This window comes from Malaclemys terrapin, chromosome 2, assembly GCF_027887155.1.
Source record: "Malaclemys terrapin pileata isolate rMalTer1 chromosome 2, rMalTer1.hap1, whole genome shotgun sequence".
Taxonomy (NCBI): domain Eukaryota; kingdom Metazoa; phylum Chordata; order Testudines; family Emydidae; genus Malaclemys; species Malaclemys terrapin.
The window spans coordinates 4,223,411-4,246,965 of NC_071506.1; the positions used below are offsets into that span (position 1 = coordinate 4,223,411).

The 23,555-nt window shown below is 46.7% G+C and overlaps 1 protein-coding gene across 1 annotated transcript in view; it reads right to left on the reverse strand.

Annotated features, from left to right (window-relative positions):
- Positions 1–20,258, reverse strand: part of LOC128831999 (1-phosphatidylinositol 4,5-bisphosphate phosphodiesterase gamma-1-like) — an 81,660-nt gene extending 61,402 nt beyond the window's left edge. Inside the window, exon 1 of the mRNA XM_054018992.1 lies at positions 19,007–20,258. Coding sequence (XP_053874967.1) covers positions 19,007–19,226 — 220 coding nt within the window. The 5' untranslated portion in view covers positions 19,227–20,258. The remainder of the gene's footprint in view (positions 1–19,006) is intronic.
- Positions 20,259–23,555: the final 3,297 nt, after the last annotated feature.

A 23,555-nucleotide genomic window follows, 5' to 3' on the forward strand; every position in this document is an offset into this window, starting at 1 on the left:
TCATTTGGTGACCCCTAGTTCTTGTATTATGGGAATAAGTAAATAACTTTTCCTTATCCACTTTCTCCACACCACTCATGATTTTATATACCTCTATCATATCCCCCCTTAGTCTCTTTTCCAAGCTGAAGAGTCCTAGCCTCTTTACTCTCTCCTCACATGGGACCCGTTCCAAACCCCTAATCGTTTTAGTTGCCCTTTTCTGAACCTTTTCTAGTGCCAGTTTATCTTTTTTTAGATGAGGAGACCACATCTGTACACAGTATTTGAGATGTGGGCGTACCATCGATTTATATAAGGGCAATAATATATTCTCAGTCTTATTCTCTATCCCCTTTTTAATGATCCCTAACATCCTATTTGCTTTTTTGACCGCCCCTGCACACTGCATGGACATTTTCAGAGAACTATCCACGATGACTCCAAGATCTTTTTCCTGACTTATTGTGGCTAAATTAGCCCCCATCATATTGTATGTATAGTTGGGGTTATTTTTTCCAATGTGCATTACTTTACATTTATCCACATTAAATTTCATTTGCCATTTTGTTGCCCAATCACTTAGTTTTGTGAGATCTTTTTGAAATTCATCACAGTCTGCTTTGGTCTTAACTATCTTGAGCAGTTTAGTATCATCTGCAAACTTTGCCACCTCACTGTTTACCCCTTTCTCCAGAGCATTTATAAATAAGTTGAATAGGATTGGTCCGAGGACTGACCCTTGGGGAACACCACTAGTTACCCCTCTCCATTCTGAGAATTTACCATTAATTCCTACCCTTTGTTCCCGGTCTTTTAACCAGTTCTCAATCCATGAAAGGACCTTCCCTTTTATCCCATGACAACTTACTTTACTTAAGAGCCTTTGGTGAGGGACCTTGTCAAAGGCTTTCTGGAAATCTAAGTACACTATGTCCACTGGATCCCCCTTGTCCACATGTTTGTTGACCCCTTCAAAGAACTCTAATAGATTAGTAAGACACGATTTCCCTTTACAGAAACCATGTTGACTATTGCTCAACAGTTTATGTTTTTCTCTGTCTGACAATTTTATTCTTAACTATTGTTTCGACTAATTTGCCCGGTACCGATGTTAGACTTACCGGTCTGTAATTGCCGGGATCACCTCTAGAGCCCTTTTTAAATATTGGCGTTACATTAGCTAACTTCCAGTCATTGCGTACAGAAGCCGATTTAAAGGACAGGTTACAAACCTTAGTTAATAGTTCCGCAACTTCACATTTGAGTTCTTTCAGAACTCTTGGGTGAATGCCATCTGGTCCCTGTGACTTGTTATCAATTAATTCCAAAACCTCCTCTAGTGACACTTCAATCTGTGACAGTTCCTCATATTTGTCATCTACAAAAGCCGGCTCAGGTTTGGGAATCTCCCTAACATCCTCAGCCGTGAAGACTGAAGCAAAGAATCCATTTAGTTTCTCCGCAATGACTTTATTGTCTTTAAGCGCTCCTTTTGTATCTCGATCATCAAGGGGCCCCACTGGTTGTTTAGCAGGCTTCCTGCTTCTGATATACTTAAAAAACATTTTGTTATTACCTTTGGAGTTTTTGGCTAGCCGTTCTTCAAACTCCTCTTTGGCTTTTCTTATTACATTCTTGCACTTAATTTGGCAGCGTTTATGGTCCTTTCTATTTGCCTCACTAGGATTTGACTTCCACTTTTTAAAGGAAGTCTTTTTATCTCTCACTGCTTCTTTAACATGGTTGTTAAGCCACGGTGGCTCTTTTTTAGTTCTTTTACTGTGTTTCTTAATTTGGGGTATACATTGAAGTTGGGCCTCTATTATGGTGTCTTTAAAAAGCGCCCATGCAGCTTGCAGGGATTTCACTTTGGTCACTGTACTTTTTAACTTCTGTTTAACTAACACCCTCATTTTTGCATAGTTCCCCTTTTTGAAATTAAATGCCACAGTGTTGGGTTGTTGAGATGTTCTTCCCACCACGGGGATGTTGAATGCTATTGTATTATGGTCACTATTTCCAAGCGGTCCTGTTATAGTTACCTCTTGGACCAGTTCCTGCGCTCCACTCAGGACTAAATCTAGAGTTGCGTCTCCCCTTGTGGGTTCCCGTACCAGCTGCTCCATGAAGCAGTCATTTAAAGTATCGAGAAATTTTATCTCTGCATTTCGTCCTGAAGTGAAATGTTCCCAGTCAATATGGGGATAATTGAAATCCCCCAGTATTATTGGGTTCTTAATTTTGATGGCCTCTCTAATTTCCCTTAGCATTTCATCATCACTATCACTGTCCTGGTCAGGTGGTCTATAATAGATCCCTAATGTTATATTCTTATTAGAGCATGAAATTTCTATCCATAGAGATTCTATGGAACATGTGGATTCACTTAAGATTTTTACTTCATTTGATTCTACATTTTCTTTCACATATAGTGCCACTCCCCCCCCCCCCCCCTCGCACGACCTGTTCTGTCCTTCCGATATATTTTGTACCCCGGAATGATTGTGTCCCATTGATTGCTCTCAGTCCACCAGGTTTCTGTGATGCCTATTATATCAATATCCTCCTTTATCACGAGGCACTCTAGTTCACCCATCTTATTATTTAGACTTCTAGCATTTGTGTACAAGCACTTTAAAAACTTGTCACTGTTTATTTGTCTGCCCTTTTCTGATGTGTTAGATTCTTTTTTATGTGAATGTTTATCATCTGATCTGGCCCTTACATTATCCTCTTCCATCCTCTGCTCCTGACTATAACCTGGAGATTCTCTATCATTAGACTCTCCCCTAAGAGAAGTCTCTGTCCGATCCACATGCTCCTCTGCAGCAGTCGGCTTTCCCCCATCTCCTAGTTTAAAAACTGCTCTACAACCTTTTTAATGTTTAGTGCCACAATTAGGCCCCATTCTTGGCTGGCCCTTAGGCACCACGGTAATAAACATGGTTAATTAATAGTGACTGAAAAACAATGAGATTGGGAGAGGCAGGTGGGGGAAGTACACCACAAACCTCCAAAATGTGTCAGTTCCAGTTTTGTGAGGAAGGTTTGGAGTGTGTGTGTGTGTGCGTGTGTGTTATTTTCACTGCTTGTGCCTACTCCATAAAAGGGCACTCTTTGAGCATATGGTAGATCAAATTTCTATTCTGCCCCCCACACACGCTGGAAGTGACAACATGTGGCTAATGCCAATGCTGAGGTTTACTATTCTAGTTTAGCTAGAATCCGGCATTTGAATTTCAACTCGGCCTGCTCGTTCTAAGCTCTGTCCAGCGCACTTTCTGGTTTCCTATGGCATCTGCATCAGTGGTTTGTCCATTCCCGCCGAGATGAAGCACTGATGCTATTATTTGTAATCTGTCAAAATCCTGATTTTTATTTTTAAATCCCAGAAAATTAGAAAGAGCTGCAAATTTATAAGGACAAGAAAGACTTGGAAACGTAGAGCCTTTTAAGTTGCATTGTTACAAAGAAGGTCTTGAAGACATGGGAAATTAGCATGTTGAATTAGTGACATTCACTGAGACTATCAAATTGGGAGGAACTGCACACACCTGTGACGACTAGTATATAATAAAAGGGGACGAGGGCCCTGATTCTGCACCATTCAAGTCAATGGGAGCTTTGCCGTTGACTTCAGAGAGTACAGGATCACGCCCACAGAGAAGGTTTTTCAGTCTCTACTGTCTAGGATTTTATGACTCTCAAACCTGGGGGGAGTCTGAGATTTTTCCTTTAAAATGTCAGGTTTCAGAGTAGCAACCTTTAAAATGTGTTGAGTTTTAGTGCCCCTGAACCTGGAACCTGACCCACAACCTCTCCTGCTATTTCGGCTGGGGCCCTCCCCTCACACACAGCCCTGCCAATGCACCTCATCAAGCTCACAACACACCATTGCTGAGAGCCAGCAGTTTATTTGTTTAGCCCCATATGAAGATCTTTGTGCTGCTAACACGGAGCCACCAAGTCTCGGAGTTATGGAGCCAATGCACCAGGGAGAATGGAGAGGACATAAAACAGTGGCTTGTTGCGTTTTGGATGGGATGAGCTATCAATGTGTGGTGTGTGTCCAAGAGAGAGACAGCATAATGAATACCCCATGTCAGCTTTGAGTTACATTCGGGGAAATTTGGAGATGTACAAGATTATTTTTCCTGCAAGAGGAAAAGGACACTGGTGATTTTGTGCAGTATTTGCGGCTCAAACTTTACTTGAAGTAATAAATAAAAATGGCTTTAGTCTGAATCAAATGATTATTTCGTTAATTTGTAAAATCTCAATGAACACAGAGTTTGCTCTCCTTCTTTTTATTTATTTTTTTTTACCTTAAACATTTGTTGTTGGGAACCCAAAATCTACCAGCCTTGTGCTAGCACAGATGTGGGCAAACTATGGCCCGTGGGCCACATCCGGCCGCGGGACCGTCCTGCCCAGCCCCTGAGCTCCCAGCCGGGGAGCCTAGTCCCCAGCCCCTCCCCCGCAAGGAGCGGGGGGGGGGGGTTGGATAAGGGGGTGGGATCCCGGGGGCCAGTTATGGGCGGGGGTCCCAGGAGGAGGCGGTCATGGGACAAGGAGCAGAGGGCAGTTGGATGGGGGAGGGAGTCCTGTGGGGGCTGTCAGGAGGTGAGGGTGTGGATAGGGGTCAGGGCAGTCAGGGGACAGGGAGCGGAGGGGAAGGGGGTTGGATAGGGGGTGGGGGGTCCCGGGAGGGGACGGTCAGGGGACAAGAAGCAGGGGAGGTTGGATGGGTTGGAGGTTCTGAGGGGGGCAGTCAGGGGGCAGGAAGTGGGAGGGGGTGGATGGGGGCGGGGCAGGCTGTTTGGGGAGGCACAGCCTTCCCTACCCGGCCCTCCATACAGTTGTGCAACCCCAATGTGGCCCTTCGGCCAAAAAGTTTGCCCACCCCTGTACTAGTGTCATTGTCCGTGTATTGTACACCCCCCTCCGTGTCTAATCCACAGAGGTTATGATTCCATTACAGTTCCTACCTAGGGGATTTAGTTTAGCAGCTCAGGTTGCAGAGCGTCATGCTTTAGGTTTGGAAGCACCCGATTCAATTCCTGGTGATGCTCAAAATGGCGGTTGTTATATTAGGGCATGATAACCAGGAACTGAAGGTAACATCTGGATTTGTGTGGGAGAACCTCAGTGTTCACATGGATCTGATTGCAGGATTGGGGCTTAAAAGGGAAGCAGAACAGCATTGCTTTCTAAACTGAATGATAAGGGAAAATCTACAAACATCAAGAATGATGGAAAGTCGACTGGCTTTGTTTTTACACTCATTTGGATTTATTAATCTGAGGTGATATTAGGATTCCAGGGAATTAACTGAAAAACTAAAAATCTATCACTTCCCCGTCTTAGGTACTTATCCGAGCCCCATCTTTGGAGCATACAGTCATTAATTATCCTCACACACCACTGTAAGGTGGGAAGGTAGAGACCAAGACCCAGATGCTCAAAGATATGTCAGTGCCTAAAACCCATTGAAATCAATGGGAGTTAGGTGCTGAAAAACCTTTGAGGAGCTGCCCCTAAGTGATTTCCTAAGGTCACACAGCAAGTCTGTGGTGAAGCAGGGGCCAAATCCAGGCCTCAGAAGTATCAGGCTAACACCTTAACCACTGGACCATCCTTGCTCATGGCAGAGTCACCTGTAGATCATAGAATAGAATTGTAGGACTGGAAGGGAACTCGAGAGGTCAGCTACTTCAGTTGCCTGCACTTAAGGAGGACTAAGTATTATCTAGACCAGTTGTTCTCAACCAAGTTACCATTGTGGGCCGCATCAATACTACCTGTATGGCCCCGAGGATGTCAGATGGGCCGCAGCTGTGTACTGATTGGGCCGCAAGCAGCCCACGGGCTGCGAGTTGAGAACCACTGATCTAGACCATCCCAGACAGGTGTCTAACCTGCTCTTAAAAATCTCCAGTGACAGAGATTCCACAACCTCCCTAGGCAATTTATTCCAGTGCTTAACCACCCTGACAGCTAGGAAGTTTTTCCTAATGTCCAACCTAAACCGCCCTTGCTGCAATTTCAGCCCATTGCTTCTTGTCCTATCCTCAAAGGTTAACAAGAACAATTTTTCTCCCTCCTCCTTGTACCAACCTTTTACATACTTGAAAACTGTTATCATGTTCCCCCTCAGTCTTCTCTTCTCCAGACTAAACAAACCCAGTTTTTTCAATCTTCCTTCATAGGTCATGTTTTCTAGACCTTTAATCATTTTTGTTGCTCTTCTCTGGACTTTCTCCAATTTGTACCCATCTTTCCTAAAATGTGGCACCCAGAACTGGACACAATACTCCAGTTGAGGCCTAATCAGCACTGAGGAGAGCAGAAGAATTACTTCTTGTATCTTGCTTACAACACTCCTGCTAACACATCTCAGAATGATGCTTGCTTTTTTTTGCACTGTTACACTGCTGATGTTGTCTAGTACAACGTTTCACGAAAATGATCAGGGAGTGAAGTGTTGGCTTATGAAGAAAGAGTAAGAGAAACAATATGATAACGGAAGGGGAGAGAATTACAGTCCAGAAACATATGAGGGATGTAAACACTAAGGAGAGGAAATATTCAGCATAATTAAAAGGGTGTATCTAGGAGCAACAGGATGGAATCTAGAAAGGGAAATTGAGCTCGACCAAACATAATAAGAACATAAGAACAGCCGTACTGGGTCAGACCAAAGGTCCATATAGCCCAGTATCCTGTCATCCGACAGTGGCCAATGCCAGGTGGTTCAGAGGGAATGAACAGAACAGGTAACCATCAAGTGTCTATCAGGGATGGTCTAGACAGTATTTGGTCCTGCCATGAGTGCAGGGGACTAGACTCGATGATCTCTCGAGGTCCCTTCCAGTCCTAGAATCTATGAATCTATAAGTGATCCATCCCCTGTCGCCCATTCCCAGCTTCTGGCAAACAGAGGATAGGGACACCATCCCTGCTCATCCTGGCTAATAGCCATTGATGGACCTATCCGCCATTAAGTTATCTAGTTCTTTTTTGAACCCTGTTATAGTCTTGGCCTTCACAACATCCTCTGGCAAGGAGTTCCACAGGTTGACTGTGCATGCAAAGAAATACTTCCTTTTGTTTGTTTTAAACCTGCTGCCTATTAATTTCCTTTGGTGACCCCTAGTTCTTGTGTTATGAGAAGGAGTAAATAACACTTCCTTATTTACTTTCTCCACACCAGTCATGATTTTATAGACCTCTATCATATCCGCCCTTAGTCATATTTTTTTCCAAGCTGAAAAGCCCAGTCTTATTAATCATTCCTCATATGGACGCTGTTCTGGGACTGGGACATATTGTTTGCACTATTGCCAACTCTCATGATATTCTCACAAGTCTCACAATATTTGGTGGCTTTCTTAAAGCTCCAGCTCCTGGTGGCATGTGATGATGTGAGACTCCCAGCTTTCACTTTTTAAAATAAGCATGTTTCTAGCCCCCTTGGTTGTGTGAAAGGCTTGAAACTGTGACCCAGAAGGTTCAAATCCCAAAGAACAAATACAAAGAATAGTACTTTTTTTTAATGTCATGATTTTTAAGCCAATCTCATGATTTTTTGGAGTCTGACTCAGCTTGGGGCTGACAACACTGTGATAGCTTTAGGAAAACTCCCCGATCAGATCAAACCTTCTCACAGAGCCAATGTTTGGCTGTGGAACAGTCTCTCCAGCCCCAGCCCCTTTGTCCTTTAAAACTGGACAAAATCCTTGGGCTCAGACTGTAGGGAATGATCCTGCTAAGAGCAAGGGGGATGAACTCAACCAAATCACTGCACTATGGATCAGTTAAGGCTGGTCTGCACACAACACACCTACCACAGAACCACCAAGGCAAAGAAATGAAAACCTAAGCAACCTAACAGTACATACATATCCTCTTCTTGTCCACCCAGGGACACAGACTTCACAAATGGCACAACCATCACACAATACAGACCACAAACTGGAATCTTAACTCTGCCTGTTCATGGCCGTGGGAGGAGGGACGTTTGGGAAAGGAAGTGCTGGAAACCCTATGGGGGCACAGTTAAGGATGTGCTGTCTGTTATTAAGTGTTTGTACAGTGCCCAGCATGATCAGGCTCCAATCTCAGATGGGGCCTCTAGATCCTATTGTAATAATAAATACACCTCTACCCCGATATAACACGACCCGATATAACACAAATTCGGATATAACGCGGTAAAGCAGTGCTCCAGGGGGGGCGGGCGGGGCTGCGCACTCCGGCAGATCAAAGCAAGTTCGATATAACGCGGTTTCACCTATAACGCGGTAAGATTTTTTGGCTCCTGAGGACAGCGTTAAATCAGGGTAGAGGTGAAACTAATAATAAATAATGAGACAAGCTAGGCGTGAATGAACAGCGCTAGATGCATCTCTTTTTCTGTACCCAGAGCTGCATATCCCCACAGGACGATACCATTCTCAATTTCCTGGAAACCAACATCTGCATTGGATTTTCAGAGATAATGTCAGAAATATGTCTCCAACTCCCCCCTACATTGTCTCAAGGGTCCCAGCTATTAAAACATCCAGGAATCCAATTCCAGCTGTAAGCATCCCTTTCTCTTCTAATGGGATCCAGTACATTACAAAGAGTGCTTTAAATATATACACAACATGGCTTACATATGGGTGTAATGCTGGACCAGCCACTGTAAAAGGCCTGACCTGCTGCTTTTATCAACACTGAAAGAACCAGAGAGCTTCCTTTATCCATTAGGAGAAAACCTCAATGCAAAGTGGCCAGAAGTAAGTGCTCTGACCGGAATCCGCTTCTCCCTGGGCACAGCTGTGGCTGGGCCTCTGTGGATGATATGAAAAATCTTCCTGCCTCAGCCTGAGACCTCCCCACTTGCAGAAGTTGGGTGAAAATGAGGATGCTGCTGAGATGGTAGCGGCGCCTCCATTCTGCATGGGAGGGGTCTGATCCAGCTCCTTTCTATGCTCAGGGAGTCCTTACTGAAAATAACATTCAACATTTCCTCCTAGTTCAGTGAAGTTAAAAAACAGCTCTATTTTCCCTCCCCAGATGTCCCCATTTATAGATATCAAAAGATAGCAGGCATGTAAGTGCTAGTAATAATTAACAATCCAATCCTAATTGCTAACATAAATAATGATTATTAAATGCTTTCTGAAAATGTAAGCCCACAAAACACACTGACTTTCCCTTTTCTATCCTAGCCTTAACGTTCTCAGCAAACCCTAGCAGGCCTGTTACATGTGACCTTCTGTGCCTGAATTGAAACTGGCCGCTCTTAAAGAGACTGTCAGCTGGTGTAAGCCCATCATTCTGGGTTTGGGTAAAAAAAAAGTGGCTTGCAACACCATCTGACTAGGAGTGCGCCTGTGAATTAAAAGAATTAATTGAAATACAGTGTTTGGTTTTGTGTTTTTCTGGATTTAAGCATTGCACTAGAAACAGCACTGGGCTATTGCAGGAGAACCAGAAAGTGAAACTGACTAGAAACAAAAGTGAAAGGGACTAGTGGAGTTTCACTGTCCCAACTGATTGAAACAAACAACCAGCAGCAATAGGGAAAAAGCAAACTAGATTTGAATAAACCTTCCTAGCTGAACAGTCTAACCTGCTGGTTCTCCAGCTTTTTCATTCTGTGGGCTGTTGTGTAAGACAAGCAGATCCCGTAATGAGAGATCCTTTTGCATATATTCCTTCCCAATACCCCAATCCTGCACTGTTTGCTTCTCAACATGCTTCATCGTGTGACCTGCTGGGGTGGGCTCCACAGACCACAGTCTGAAAACAACTGCTCTAAAATGTTATTAGTTGGGGGTGGAAGGAGAATTACGGTACTTTAAATACATGATTTTCATCTTCCCAGTGTCCTGTTCACCAAACCAGCCTTTTGGAGACATTCTCCCACCACATCCTGCAAGACTGTTTCCAAGCAGAGATTCTAACCTGCCCTATTTTTAGCCAGGGTTTTACTCTCCCGCTCCTCCACCCCCGGTCTACCTCATCACAAAGAGAAAGAAGAAAATCCTCTTGTTCCAATGTATTTCAGAAGAGTTAAAAGCTGCTTCCCTCTACCCCACTCCAAATATGCCTGTTCATAGCCTTCATGGGTTGGTAACGATGCCTCGCTGATGTTAACTCATGGATCTATAGTCCCCTGCCTTGTCTGTCATGACCCATTCTTTCTCTAATATAGGGGATTGCTTTTGCCACTTCCCAACCCTAAGGGAAGTTCCTCCAAGTGTGGCAGACCTGCTCCTGGGTCAGGGGATTGAGGGTCATGTGACTGCATGCTGGAAGTAGCGCCTGCTGTAAAAAGGGGCTCACCCCCATCCCCCATTCCTTTCCCTTAGCCTGGGAAAGATCAGGACCTAATTCTCCATAGAGAGTAGAAGGACAGCTGCCCTGGGGAAGAGCAGCTGGAACAGGACTAGTCGAGCTCCCTGTGCAGGGGAAGTTGGGCCAAGAGCCCAAGAGGGGCTCATTGAAGCAAGACCAGTGGGATGCCTTGCTAGAGAGAAGCTGGGAGTTGTGGCCTGTGTTGTGCTTGGGGAGAGCTAACCAGTAGCAGCAGTAGGCTGTTCTTAATTTGTAATGAAGGAGGTGCCGGGGCTCAACCAATTTTGTTACACTGATAATGGATGCAGCGAGCACAGAGGTGCCGGGGCGGTGAACTGCCAAGCCTAGAGGTGCCGGGGCTCTGCCCTGGCACAAGTTAAGCACTGGGGACAGGGAAGGAGACTGTGAACCCAACAAGCTGGGCAGGCAGTCCTGGGCTGGAGTGTCTGTTCCTCTGTATGAGGCTCAGGGCAGAGGATGGGACCGGGCTACCCTCCAGTGTCACTGGGGTGGTGCGGGAGGGAGGCATGAACCCCAGTAACCAAGGAGAAAAGGAGGCTGAGTACTGAGAGGAACACTGAGCCCAAAGGGGACAGTGGAAAAGGCCAACAAAGCTCTGTTACATGTGACCTTCTGTGAGCAGTAGGGCTCTTCTTGGATCAGCAATCGCCATCCCTGGTGGGATCAGTTCTATGACTAAGAATTTGGCCCACAATTCTGTGCAATACAGAACTCATTGTTTGTATTAAAAAAGCCAGTATTCTTGTTGTATAACAATTTAACTCCTGGATTCCTGGCAGTGGTGGAGGGGTGCTCACTTGTGCGCAGCAGAAGTCCTGCTGGGAAATCCTCCAAGCTAACAGCAAGAGGTTAATTTCAGAGGTAACTGCTTTGCAGTTAATTTCCTTGTAGGTTTAGTGCTCCACCATTGCTGGCTGCTGCCCAGGAAAGTGTTTTTTATGGTGTCTTCTCGCGGTTTATTGTGTCTCTTCTGTTTAAAAGGACATCATCAACCTGAAGCTCTAGTTTTTTAAACGGGCTAACTGGAAATGACAGAGAGGCTTAATGACTTCTTTGTTTCGGTCTTCACCGAGAAGTCTGAAGGAATGCCTAACATAGTGAATGCTAATGGGAAGGGGGTAGGTTTAGAAGATAAAATAAAAAAAGAACAAGTTAAAAATCACTTAGAAAAGTTAGATGCCTGCAAGTCACCAGGGCCTGATGAAATGCATCCTAGAATACTCAAGGAGCTAACAGAAGAGGTATCTGAGCCTCTAGCTATTATCTTTGGAAAATCATGGGAGACAGGAGAGATTCCAGAAGACTGGAAAAGGGCAAATATAGTGGCCATCTATAAAAAGGGAAATAAAAACGACCCAGGAAACTACAGACTAGTTAGTTTAACTTCTGTGCCAGGGAAGATAATGGAGCAAGTAATTAAGAAAATAATCTGCAAACACTTGGAAGGTGGAAAGGTGATAGGGAATAGCCAGCATGGATTTGTAAAGAACAAATCATGTCAAACCAATCTGATAGCTTTCTTTGATAGGATAACGAGTCTTGTGGATAAGGGAGAAGCAGTGGATGTGGTATACCTAGACTTTAGTAAGGCATTTGATACGGTCTCGTATGATATTCTCATCAATAAACTAGGCAAATACAACTTAGATGATGCTACTATAAGGTGGGTGCATAACTGGCTAGATAACCATACTCAGAGAATAGTTATGAATGGTTCCCAATCCTGCTGGAAAGGTATAACAAGTGGGGTTCTGCAGGGGTCTGTTTTGGGACCGGATCTGTTCAATATCTTCATCAACGACTTAGATATTGGCATAGAAAGTACACTTATTAAGTTTGCAGATGATACCAAACTGGGAGGGATTGCAACTGCTTTGGAGGATAGAGTCATAATTCAAAATGATCTGGACAAATTGGAGAAATGGTCTGAGGTAAATAGGATGAAGTTTAATAAAGACAAATGCAAAGTGCTCCACTTAGGAAGGAACAATCAGTTTCACACATACAGAATGGGAAGAGACTGTCTAGGAAGGAGTACGAGAGAAAGGGATCTAGGGGTTATAGTGGACCACAAGCTAAATACGAGTCAACAGTGTGATCCTGTTGCAAAAAAAGCAAACATGATTCTGGGATGTATTAACAGGTGTGTTGTGAGCAAGACACAAGAAGTCATTCTTCCGCTCTACTCTGCGCTGGTTAGGCCTCAACTGGAGTATTGTGTCCAGTTCTGGCCACCGCATTTCAAGAAAGATGTGGAGAAATTGGAGAGGGTCCAGAGAAGAGCAACAAGAATGATTAAAGGTCTAGAGAACATAACCTATGAAGGAAGGCTGAAAGAACTGGGTTTGTTTAGTCTGGAAAAGAGAAGACTGAGGGGGGACATGATAGCAGTTTTCAGGTATCTAAAAGGGTGTCATAAGGAGGAGGGAGAAAACTTGTTCATCTTAGCCTCTAAGAATAGAACAAGAAGCAATGGGCTTAAACTGCAGCAAGGGAGGTCTAGGTTGGACATTAGGAAAAAGTTCCTAACTGTCAGGGTGGTTAAACACTGGAATAAATTGCCTAGGGAGGTTGTGGCATCTCCATCTCTGGAGATATTTAAGAGTAAGTTAGATAAATGTCTGTCAGGGATGGTCTAGACAGTATTTGGTCCTGCCATCAGGCCAGGGGACTGGACTCGATGACCTCTCGAGGTCCCTTCCAGTCCTAGAATCTATCTATCTATCTATCTATCTATCTATCTATCTATCTATCTATGTAGCTGGAGGCTACAGCGGCAAGGCATCGTAAAGGGCAAGGGTGACACAGCTACTCAGTCTGGATTGTACCCTTCTTATTCTTCAGGTTTCCTCGTGGTTGATGGCTAACTGCTTTGGGACAACTTAGGCACAGCTGAGGCTTGAAGCCCCAGACATGTGGAAGCACGTGGACACATTTATATGATAAGAAACAGCATGAGTTCCATCTGGGTTAACTGACCGTGTAATTAGTCTCCAATAGCAAAGGGTCTTCTGCTTTAAAGCATGCATGCCTTTATTTCCATACACAGCAGCACTGCTTTGCCTGCTTATCCAGTTAATAAATTCATCAGGTGGCCTACAAGATGCCTCATTCATTCCTTTACAAGTTGATCACCATATCGATGGTAGATTTAAAAGTGTCAGGATGGGACTGAAAGGGGAGGGAACAAGATCTTGGCAACATCCATAAGAAAGAAAACTATTTAAATAGCCCTGGCTGTGCAAGCAGGAAACCATCTTGACAACTAGAGAATTGAACTTTCCAACGATTAAATATACTCCGCACACAGCAGCGAGTCAGGGGAACTGTCGTGAAATAGGCGTGATGGGGAGATTTGGAGCCCTGATCCCTTTCTCTGTAGCAGTGGGCTGAGCACAGCCCTGCTTTATTTGCAATTGCATGCTTGGCTCTAAGGCATGGCGCTGGGACTAAATGCAAAGGGGAGCCAGCAAGTCGTTCCAATTCCCTTTTGATAAACTAAAAATGATCTGGATTATACAGAGTCACTTGGCTGAAGATTTACAACTGTTTTCACCCGCTTTGGAATGGGAGACCTAACCACACGGATCAGTGGCCTGACAAGGTGTGTGCTTAGATAGATAAATCGTGTTGGTTCCCTGAGCTCCTCTGCCAAAACTTGAGGCTGTAACTTCCTCATAACAGCAGATACGCCCTATGTCTCTCAACAACAGGGCGAGACTATTTTTCCACTGTTGATGGTGAGGAAAGCACATCAAGGTCTTAAAAAACGGTACCAAATCAGAAAGGGCACTGCCTCTCTACATTGATGTCATCATCTGTGGCCCCACAAAGTCATGAAACCTCCTTGTTAGCCTTCTCCTGGGGCTGGCCAAGTCGACTGTCCATCATACCAGGAGAAGGAAGCTGGATGGGGGCGGGGGGTGACCCTCGGTGACTGCGTGGCCTATTTCCAGTCCCTTGTTAGGGTGACCAGATGTCCCGATTTTATAGGGACAGTCCTGATATTTGGGGCTTTGTCTTATATAGGCACCTATTGCCTCCCACCCCCGTCCCGATTTTTCACTTACTGTCTGGTCACCCTATCCCTTGTACAGCCACGCATCAGAGCAGAATTCCTCTGGGCGGTGTCTGCTGATTTCCTAGATGCCTCTGAAGAGCAGTGGGCACTGTCTGGGGTTCTCTGATTGGTGTCCCCCTCTGGATCCCTCATTATTACCCTCTGAGCCCACTCGTGCCCCTGTGTTTTCATCTGTTGTTCCCCGCCATTACTTGCGGCCTGGCTATGGGGGAGGGCCTTTAGCTATAGGCAGGCTTAGGCCCGCCATCCCCCCGGTTTCCACAATAACACTGATGCCAATAGTTCCTGTAAAACAGGACCTGAGCCATAAGTAAAATCAGTAGAAGTTCCACTGCCCATAGGGCAGTTACCTATTGTGTATGCCGGGAATAACATGCAGCTTCTTTCATCTCAAGATCAAGTGCTCTGCAAACGTTCCTTAAACTGAGCAGCTGCCCTGGGATTGCCATCTCTCTTAAGAGTGGTGAGATCTTCCCTTTTCTCCTGGGGTCATCTCATGGGACGTTCACATGTCCCAGCATCACTTTAGGGGCCAATGACAGGTCATCATGTAAGAGGAATTTGTTACTATGATCAAGATGCCAGCTGTCCCTGTGAGACGGGTTTTACTGGCCCCATTGTATAGATGGGGACATTGAGGCACAGAAAGGATAAGTGACTTGCCCATCGGTCACAGGTGAGTCACTGGCAATACTGGGAATTGAATCTGGGAAGCCTGACTCTGTCCTTTCCTCTAATCACTAGACAACACTGCCCACATACAAGCAAGCAAACAGGGAAGGATCTTTACTGTGCACAAACAGACAGTAATCCCATTCTCTGTGTGGTAAGGGAACGCATATGTTTGTTTGAACAGGAGAGATAGGAGGAGGTTACCAGCTACCAATTCGGAGAAGGGTACTGGAGATTTAATTTTCACCTGCGTTTTCTAAGTAAAGTTGCTTAGGTCTGGTGGTTGCTCGTGGTCCAGGTAACTGCAGTGGGATATTGGAAGTTTGTGGTTAATCAGTTCCACATGGTGACACCTGTGCTATGAGGGGGCTTTCCAAATGCTTGTCAGAACAGCAATGGGTCTTTTACGACACTGATGCTATTGCTTCAGTTGCCAAAAACAGGGGCTCTAGAGCAATCTACTCCTGCCCATGCTATAAATCCCCACTTCAGTGCTAGAATACAGTCATGCTACCAACAGCTGGCCAAGCAGATGCGAGAGTCTCTCTTTGGTACTTCTTTCTTGAAATCTCACCGACATGGCAATCGAGAGAAGGCTGTTTGGAAGTCTGATCTGCAGACTGTGAGATCAAGTGACTAGTGGGGAGGGCTGGGATTCCGGGGGAGCTGGGTTTGATTCTGGACTCTGCCACTGACTCGCTGTGTGACCATGGCTGAGTCTCTCATGCTCTGTGTGTAGTGGGGCTAACGCTACTGGCTCACCTCTCAGGAGGGCCACAAGGATCAGCTGCAAAGTGCTTTGAGACCCTAAAAGGGAAGACACTCTTAGGCAATGTCTACCTTATGGCAGCATGCAGCGTACCTACACTGCACGCCCCCAAAGTACGGGTGTCAGTAGCTGTGTAGACAGCAAGGCACCGTTTAGACAAGTAAAGACATACCAGAACTTTAGAGTATATACCCTACATGGCTCTCTACGTCCCCAAACAGCGCTTCCATTGTCTATGCTGCTATTTTTAGCAGTGGAGTGTCCGGCTGCCCCACTGCAGTGAAAGGCTCTGGCAGCAGGGAAAGGCTCTGGTGGGAGAAGACAGTGGGGAAAAGCTCCAGCATACGCTACACACGGCAACAAGTGTAGACAAGGTTTTAATGACAGGCCAAGAATTATTCTGGAAAATCAAATGGAGCAGGCTATGGTTCTTTCATGGCCTTGGAAGTCCCCAACTCACCCTCCTGCTCCCCATTTCAAAAGTTAGGGACTCATTGGTTTTAGTGATGCCAATTCCACATCTCCCAGCTGGAGGTAGGGGATCGATTTGTATCAGACACTGAGGGCGCCATTCTGTGGGATAAAACCCATGAACAAAGCGGGGTTCTCAGACTGATTGGAAACAAGGCAGGACAGATTCAAAAAGTGAGACTGACCCATTCCCTGTTGTCCACTCCCAACTTCTGGCAAACAAAGGCTAGAAGTTCCCATTGACTTTACTTAGGATTGTAGGTTTTCAGCATCTCTGAAAGTGAGACTCTTGGGGGGAAATCTTGGCTCCATTGAAGTCAAGAGCAAAACTCCCCTTGACTTCAGTGGGGCCAGGATTTCACTCTACATGTCTCAAGTTGGGCACCCAAAATTATCAGACATTTTGGAAAGTTAAGGCCCAAGTCTTTCTGTACCTGTTTTGCCATTAATAAACTTGGGTTATTATTACTTACATACCACCTATGGCTGGTTTATGGGTGGATTAATTAGCACTGTGATCTGTTCAATGTTGCATCATTTTGCAAATATCCAATTGAGCATTAAAGCACATCTCTGGGCTCAAAATTCACCATAAAAAGGAATCCATATTTTTCATCTCTCAGCGAGTCCAGAACAAATTCTATACATTTCCAAGTAAAAAAATGTTTTTCTATCTTCTGCCCTGGGATCTGAGAGTCAAGCTGGGTTCTTTGTGGTTCATGCATCATCAGCAGTGATAATGACTCTTCAGTCTAAATATTGTCCTCACACCTGTGTAATTTCACTGTTCTCAAATTATGCCTTCAGTTATACCTATGCAACCCCATTGAGGGCAGTAGGGTTGTAAAGATATAACTAAGGCAGGATATGAAAGCAACGAAGATGCACAGTTGACCCTGCAACTGGAACTTAAACAATCCTGTTGATGATGCATGACTCCAGCTTCCTCTCCCAGAGCTGTGTTGGGTCTAAAGGACTGATAGGAGTAAAAGTAGGAAACATTTTTGTCACTAAAGCAAATAGCTCTGACTTTGATATACTCAGGGGGAGCAGATCTGCTGAGTAAGAAGGGATCATTCTTCCACAGCCACTTTTCAGAGGATAACTGCACATCAACGGGATTCCATACCCAGTGGGGCTTTCCATGTGGAGGGTTAGTGTTACCTCCATAACCATGTGCTGGTTTCCTGGGTAAAATCATGGCTGGCTGCAACCACTTCTCAAGAATAAGGGATGGGATTGGCCATTTAAAGCATGACAGAGGGAAAATACCTGCCTCTTCTGCTGCTGATGAATTAAACCCCGAGTAAGCAACACACAGGAGGCAGATGAACAAGTATTCTCTTCTGAACTCTGCACGAGCCACACAATTCCCCTTAGTAGAAACATGCACTACAAGAGTGAATCCCCCATGCTGAGCTGCGAGTACCCTCCCCCCCCCAAAAGATGAGAGGGCAAGCAGAGTGGAAGGGACTAGAAAGAAGAAGCGTGGGTTAAAGCACAGGGAAGAGCATAAATGAGGCAAAGCAGGAAAACACCACATGCTCACCCCTGTCAACTCCATTATCTTCAGTGGAATTGCAGCCGTGATGCCAAGGGCAATCAGAAAGGAAGAGACGACAGAGTGGCTGCATGTGCTATGCAGGCTGTAAGTATGGAGCTGCCAAGGGAGAGGATGGGGATTGTGGTGGTTGAGTGTGAAGAGGGAACTTATTGAAAAATAAATGGGAGGCAGGTGAAAAGAGGAGCCCAGCCCCTTCACGAAGTCATCTGCTCAGGCACAATGTGCTAAACATGGCTGGGCTAGGTCACGGCTTGAGTGGAAAACCTCCAAGGAGAAAACTCGGGCCACTGCAGGAAGGAGTGTGTTGCTGGTGAAGTAAGTGGCGCTCTTCCCCGGCGCAGAACCAGTGCCCCGGGGTGGTGCTAGGAGACAGAGTGCTGCTGGAGGAGCCCTCTTTAGGATGCTATGTAAACAAAGGTCACGGCCATTTGTGATTATTAATGATCTCCTGGTGCTTTTTGTCAGGGAAGGAGTGTTAACCCTGGTGTCCTGGCCACCTCCCTACTCAAGTAACTACATGCTCCTGACCTAAATCCCCCTGCGCTTACATGCTGCATTCTTCTTCACTGACTGTTGCAGTGAAACAGATGCCACATTCCGCTCCAGAGGTTGCTGCTTCTCTGTGGCCAGCGAAACAATCCCTGGGCACCTGCTTGGTACCGCCAGTAAAGTTCGTACCATTCCTTAGAATAAAGGTGCTATGACCGATCATTAAGCCGCCATCACCATAGCGATTGATAAAACATAACACGTAAATAGCACTTTTCAAAGAGCTTTACAAATGTTAACCAGTGAACCCTCACAAAAGCCACGATCCCCATTTTACAGGCTAAGATCTAGAGACTTGCCCATGGCCATGCAGCAAGTCACTGGCAGAGCCCAGCCAGAGCTAGAATAGGGGAGTTCCTAGGTTCTCAACCCACTAGGCCAGGCTGCCTCTCCACAAAGATTTACAAGCCAATGCATTCAGCTTGGATTTTCCTGGACTCTTGGAGTGAGCTGCACCAAGCCCAGCTCCCCTAGTGAGAGGCATTTGACAGTCAGCTTTAGAGACAGACATTTTCTTGGTTCACGCTGCGATGCGGAATATACTCACTGTCTCCTTCCACTTTCTCAGGCGTCCGGCTCCAAATGATCTGCCTGGTCTCCAGCTTCACCTGAAACGTCCTCCTCTCTGGCCTCTGGGACTTTTTTTGGTAGAACAAGGTCAGCACGGTCCCAATTTCCAAACTCCTGAGGATCCTCCCCATGTCCCCAACCTCCATCCTAGAGTCCTCCAAAAACCCATTGACACTGTTCAGCCTGGACACTGACATCTTTACTGCATGGCCATCGCCTGAAGGAATCACAGAGCAGGATCCGTGTCATGCATGAAAGGAACGAGCGTTTGGGAAATGAAGCCCAGACCCTCGGAAACAAAACCTACCCTCTTATTTTCAATTCCTTTCCCCCAAATCACCCGAGACAAGCGCTTCCTTTGCTGCAGTAGCTTCCACTCTGCTGCACCACATATGCTGCAAAGAGCCAGGACTCTCCTCGGAGCTGTGGAAAGAGGAAGGGGGTGGGATTGAAGGATCCTGCAACCTTCTCTCCCTGCAACCCAGGAATGAGGCTTCCCTGCTGTAATCCAGCTGCAGCAGTGAACGGTCAGGCAGGCAGGAAGGCTCGGTGGCTGCTTTTCAAATCAGAGCTGTCAAAAATAATCCAACAAGGCAGGTCCAGGAGGCTGAAATTACAGCAGCCCCTTTACACACACAAAATCCATGCTGTTGGTGCTGCAGGGTGGCACGGAGGGACAGCCCCTTGTAGAGCTCTGCGAGGCTGGGTTTTACTGTCAGCGGTGGAAGAGATGGAGGAAAGAAGCCCAGAGGCTTCAAAGTAAAAAAACTGTCCAGCCAGATTCAGAGATTTCCCCCTCAGCCAGCGAAGAGCAAGCCCCTCCAAACTGGGGGTGGGGAGGGCTGGAGTGGAGGAGGGACAGGCGATCTCCTGATGGCTTTTCCTGCGGATCCTGGGGAGGAATGAAGAGGGGTTGGTCCAGTAGATTTCTGGCAGGGAATCTGGAGGATGTGGGGGTCCCCCTGCTCCAGCAGATCCCAGTCAGGGAGCCCGCCTGCAGATCCTGGCGAGGGAGTATTGGTGTGAATTCCTGGGGGCTGCTGCTCTACTTCTGCTTGGGGATCAAGATGACAAGGGGGGTTTCTCCCCCCTTTTCTCTCTCTCCCTCTCACTGCTGATTAATTTCAGGCTGGTGAAATGGACGCCCAGAGGAAACTGCAATCACACATGGCCGGAAAGAGATCAGAAAGGAATTTAAAAAAAAAAATTGCAGGATCTTGGAGAAAGAAAAATAGAAGGAGAGAAAGAAAAGATGGTGGAGAGTGACATCTAGAGGCAGAAAGCACCTGCTTCCCTCTGGAGGGATAGGGAAAGATCGGTTGGGAGCAGCATGGGACATGCTGCTGTTCACATGGTTCTTACATCTGGAGAGGCTGACTTTGGCTTTTGCGGATGAGTGCTTTTGAAGAGGTGTGTGGGGGGAGCTCTGCCAGTTTTGGGGAAGGCTATTTTCAACATATTTATACACTTCTTCAATATTCTAGTTATTGAATATGAGTCTATCATTGGTATCCGACCTATTTAACCATTATTAAAATAGTAACAAACTATATAATGACATGATCATGAATTACAGTACATTAAAATCATCGCACTCACCTACAAGCGGTCTTCACTAACGTCACAGTTGAAAGACATTATGTCTCTCTGTAGCTTTCTGGATGCAACTGTCAGCAATCTTATTTACATCTAGTTCCCTGCTATGGTCTTGATGCACGTTAAGGACAACCACATGATTCAGTCGCATCTGTCCCATTAATGACCGGAGATCATTTTTAAGTCTTCTGAAGCTGGAGAATGAGTGTTCCGCAGTGCACGATGATACAGGTACAGTGAGAAGGATTCTTATAAATTTGCAGTACTCTTGAAGCATAGTGCGCAAATGTTCATTCCCCTCAGTTTTGAAAAACGACACTGGAGACGGTTATATTTTTCTATACAGCTATGTCCAAGAACATGTCACGCTGTAGTTTCCTTCGCCTCGTTTTCCTTTTGTGTTTTGTTTGCTCTCGCTGGTATCAAAACGAATGGTAGCAGTTTCAGCGGTCGGATCGTCCACTGTTGCAGCAGTTTCTCCTGTATTTGCTGAAGCACATTGGGTTCCTGTTACCACTGCTGATTTTGAACACAAATGTATCCATTTCAACCTACTCACTTCCATTCCCTAACTGTGAATCGCGATATGCTAGTTAGGAGGAACCATATGTCCCGTTTTGGCTGGGACAGTCCCTTTTTTAAGCCCTGTCCCAGCTGTCCCAATAGGGTGCAACTCCTAGTGGGGCATGGAGGAATGTGCAGAGCCGGGGGGGCAAGGGGCAACTCCAGCCCTGCGTGGGAGGGAGGGTTCTGGAGAGCGGCTCGGGCCAGACCAGCCCCGCACATGGGTGGGAGGCAGGGGGTCTTGGGCCGGTCTCGTAAGCAGGGGGTAGAAGGGGGCCTCAGGCTGGCCCTGCGCACGGTAGGGGGAAGGGGAGGTCTTGGGCTAATCCCACATGATGGGGGAAGGGAGGGTCTCAGGCTGGTCACACGCAGGAGGGGGGAAAAGGGGGCTCGGGCCGGTCCTGTGCCAGGGGGACCTTCAGGTCAGCCCCACGCAAGGGCAGGTGGCAGAGGACCTCAGGCTGGCCTGTGCATGAGAGGGGAGAGGGGGGCTTGGGGCCGGCCCCACACAGGTGGGATGGGGGGCTCCTGCCGGTCTCAGGGCAGGAGGCAGGGCTGAGGGTGGGGTTGCATGGCGGGACAGAGGGCCTTGGGCTGGCCACATGCAGTGTCCCATTTTCCCTTTGGGAAAATATGGTTGCCCTAATACTAGTCTAATAATTCTGCCTTCCAGTTTCACTGTAAGTGCTCCTGCCACCTACTGGTGCCATTGTAAAATGTCAGTTTAAGGCAAAGTAACTTCCAGCGGACAGACATCTTTAATAACATTTATTACGTAAAAAAAAAAAACATTGTGGTTCCTGGATGCTTAGCTCCCCCATTTTTTTTTCAGTGGGTGCTTGAGCCCCGGAGCACCCGGGGGGTCAGTGCCTATGGGACGGAGGATGACGTTTGTGGAGCATTATAGGGGGAACCTGATGGACGTTGACCACAAAGACACAATGAATTTGCAGTAATGTTCGCACTGGTAGCATGGAAATACAGGCAAGGCCTTTCAATGCTGCTGGCTGTGTTACGTACGGTGTAGTAAGATTAATCAAGGCTCAGGGTATGTAGTCTCCTGTAGAAGTGTCTTTTTATTATTATTTCAGTCTAAAGAAAGAAATAGTAAAACTGGGGCTGCATGGAGAGGCAGGGACGTGAGGTGGGGGTGAGAGACAGGGAGGGGATGGCATCCAGACTGGAGGAACCCTGGCACAAGGCTTATCATCCTGGAGAGAGCTGCCAAGTCTTTCCCTCACAGGTGACTTTTCTCACCTGACTCCCCTCACCTCAGCGCACTGAGAGCAGCAGTGGTTGGGAAGGTGCCGTAGGAGGTTCTCTCCCACAACCCCTCAGAGTTGGAAGGGGCCAGAGGCAGCTGGAGGTTTTGGGGGGGGGCTGAGGTGGAAGGAGGTGAAAGGGATACAGAGGAGAACAAGGTGTTGATAGGATCTGGTGGGTGTGGAGGTTGTAGGGGGAAGAGGGAGCATGGGGAGGGCTGGTGAGATGAATCTGGATGGTAGTGCTGGGGAATGACACAGCCCAGAGCAGCCTCCCACATTCTCTCCTCCAAGTGTAGGGAGGAGAAGAAGAGGCACCTTTGACTGCATGCGCTCCATGTGCCGCAGCTGGGAGCTGACTCTGCCCGGGAAACCCTGCAGCCCTTGGATGTGCATCGTGAAACCTGCAGTCCGAGCAGGCCGGGCCTCCATATTACAGATCAGGGCTTGCCGAGATAAATGGTAGAACTCTAGGCTTTAACGATCATTGGCTCTTTAATGACCTAAATGGTCAGAGCCACAGGTTTACCTCTCAGCCAAAAGACGGCCCTTCCTGGAGCGCAGCACTCTCTGGGAGGTGATCATTCAGTACTGACTCACTGCGAGGATTTCCACCAACCTCACTTCTCCATGCAACACCTTGGGTTTTCTGAGGCAACCCCTCCTCCAAGTACTGACTGGGTTTTTCCTGATTAACGTGCCCGGCAACACTGAGAAATGAGGGAGGAAGCAGAGAGAAGAGGGCAGGAATTAATCTAGGAAACCTGGAAAGCCTCTTACCCCTGATTAAAGGGCACTTAGGCTATGTTGCTGTAAGGTCTCCCGTGTAGCCGCTCTTTGCCGGCGGGAGAGAGCTCTCCTGCCGGCATAATTAAAGCACCCCCAACGAGCGGCGTTAGCTGTGTCGGCCGGAGAGGCTCTCCTGCCGACGTAGTGCTGTCCACACCAGGAGGGTGTGTTTTTTTCACACCCCGACCGACAAAAGTTTGACCGACAAAAATGCTACTGTAGACATAGCCTTAATGTCAAGCAGCTCAGTAGAAAAGACCCCTCTGTGTAAAGCAGCTGATTGGTCTGAACATAGCAGGTGTGGTCCTGGGAGAT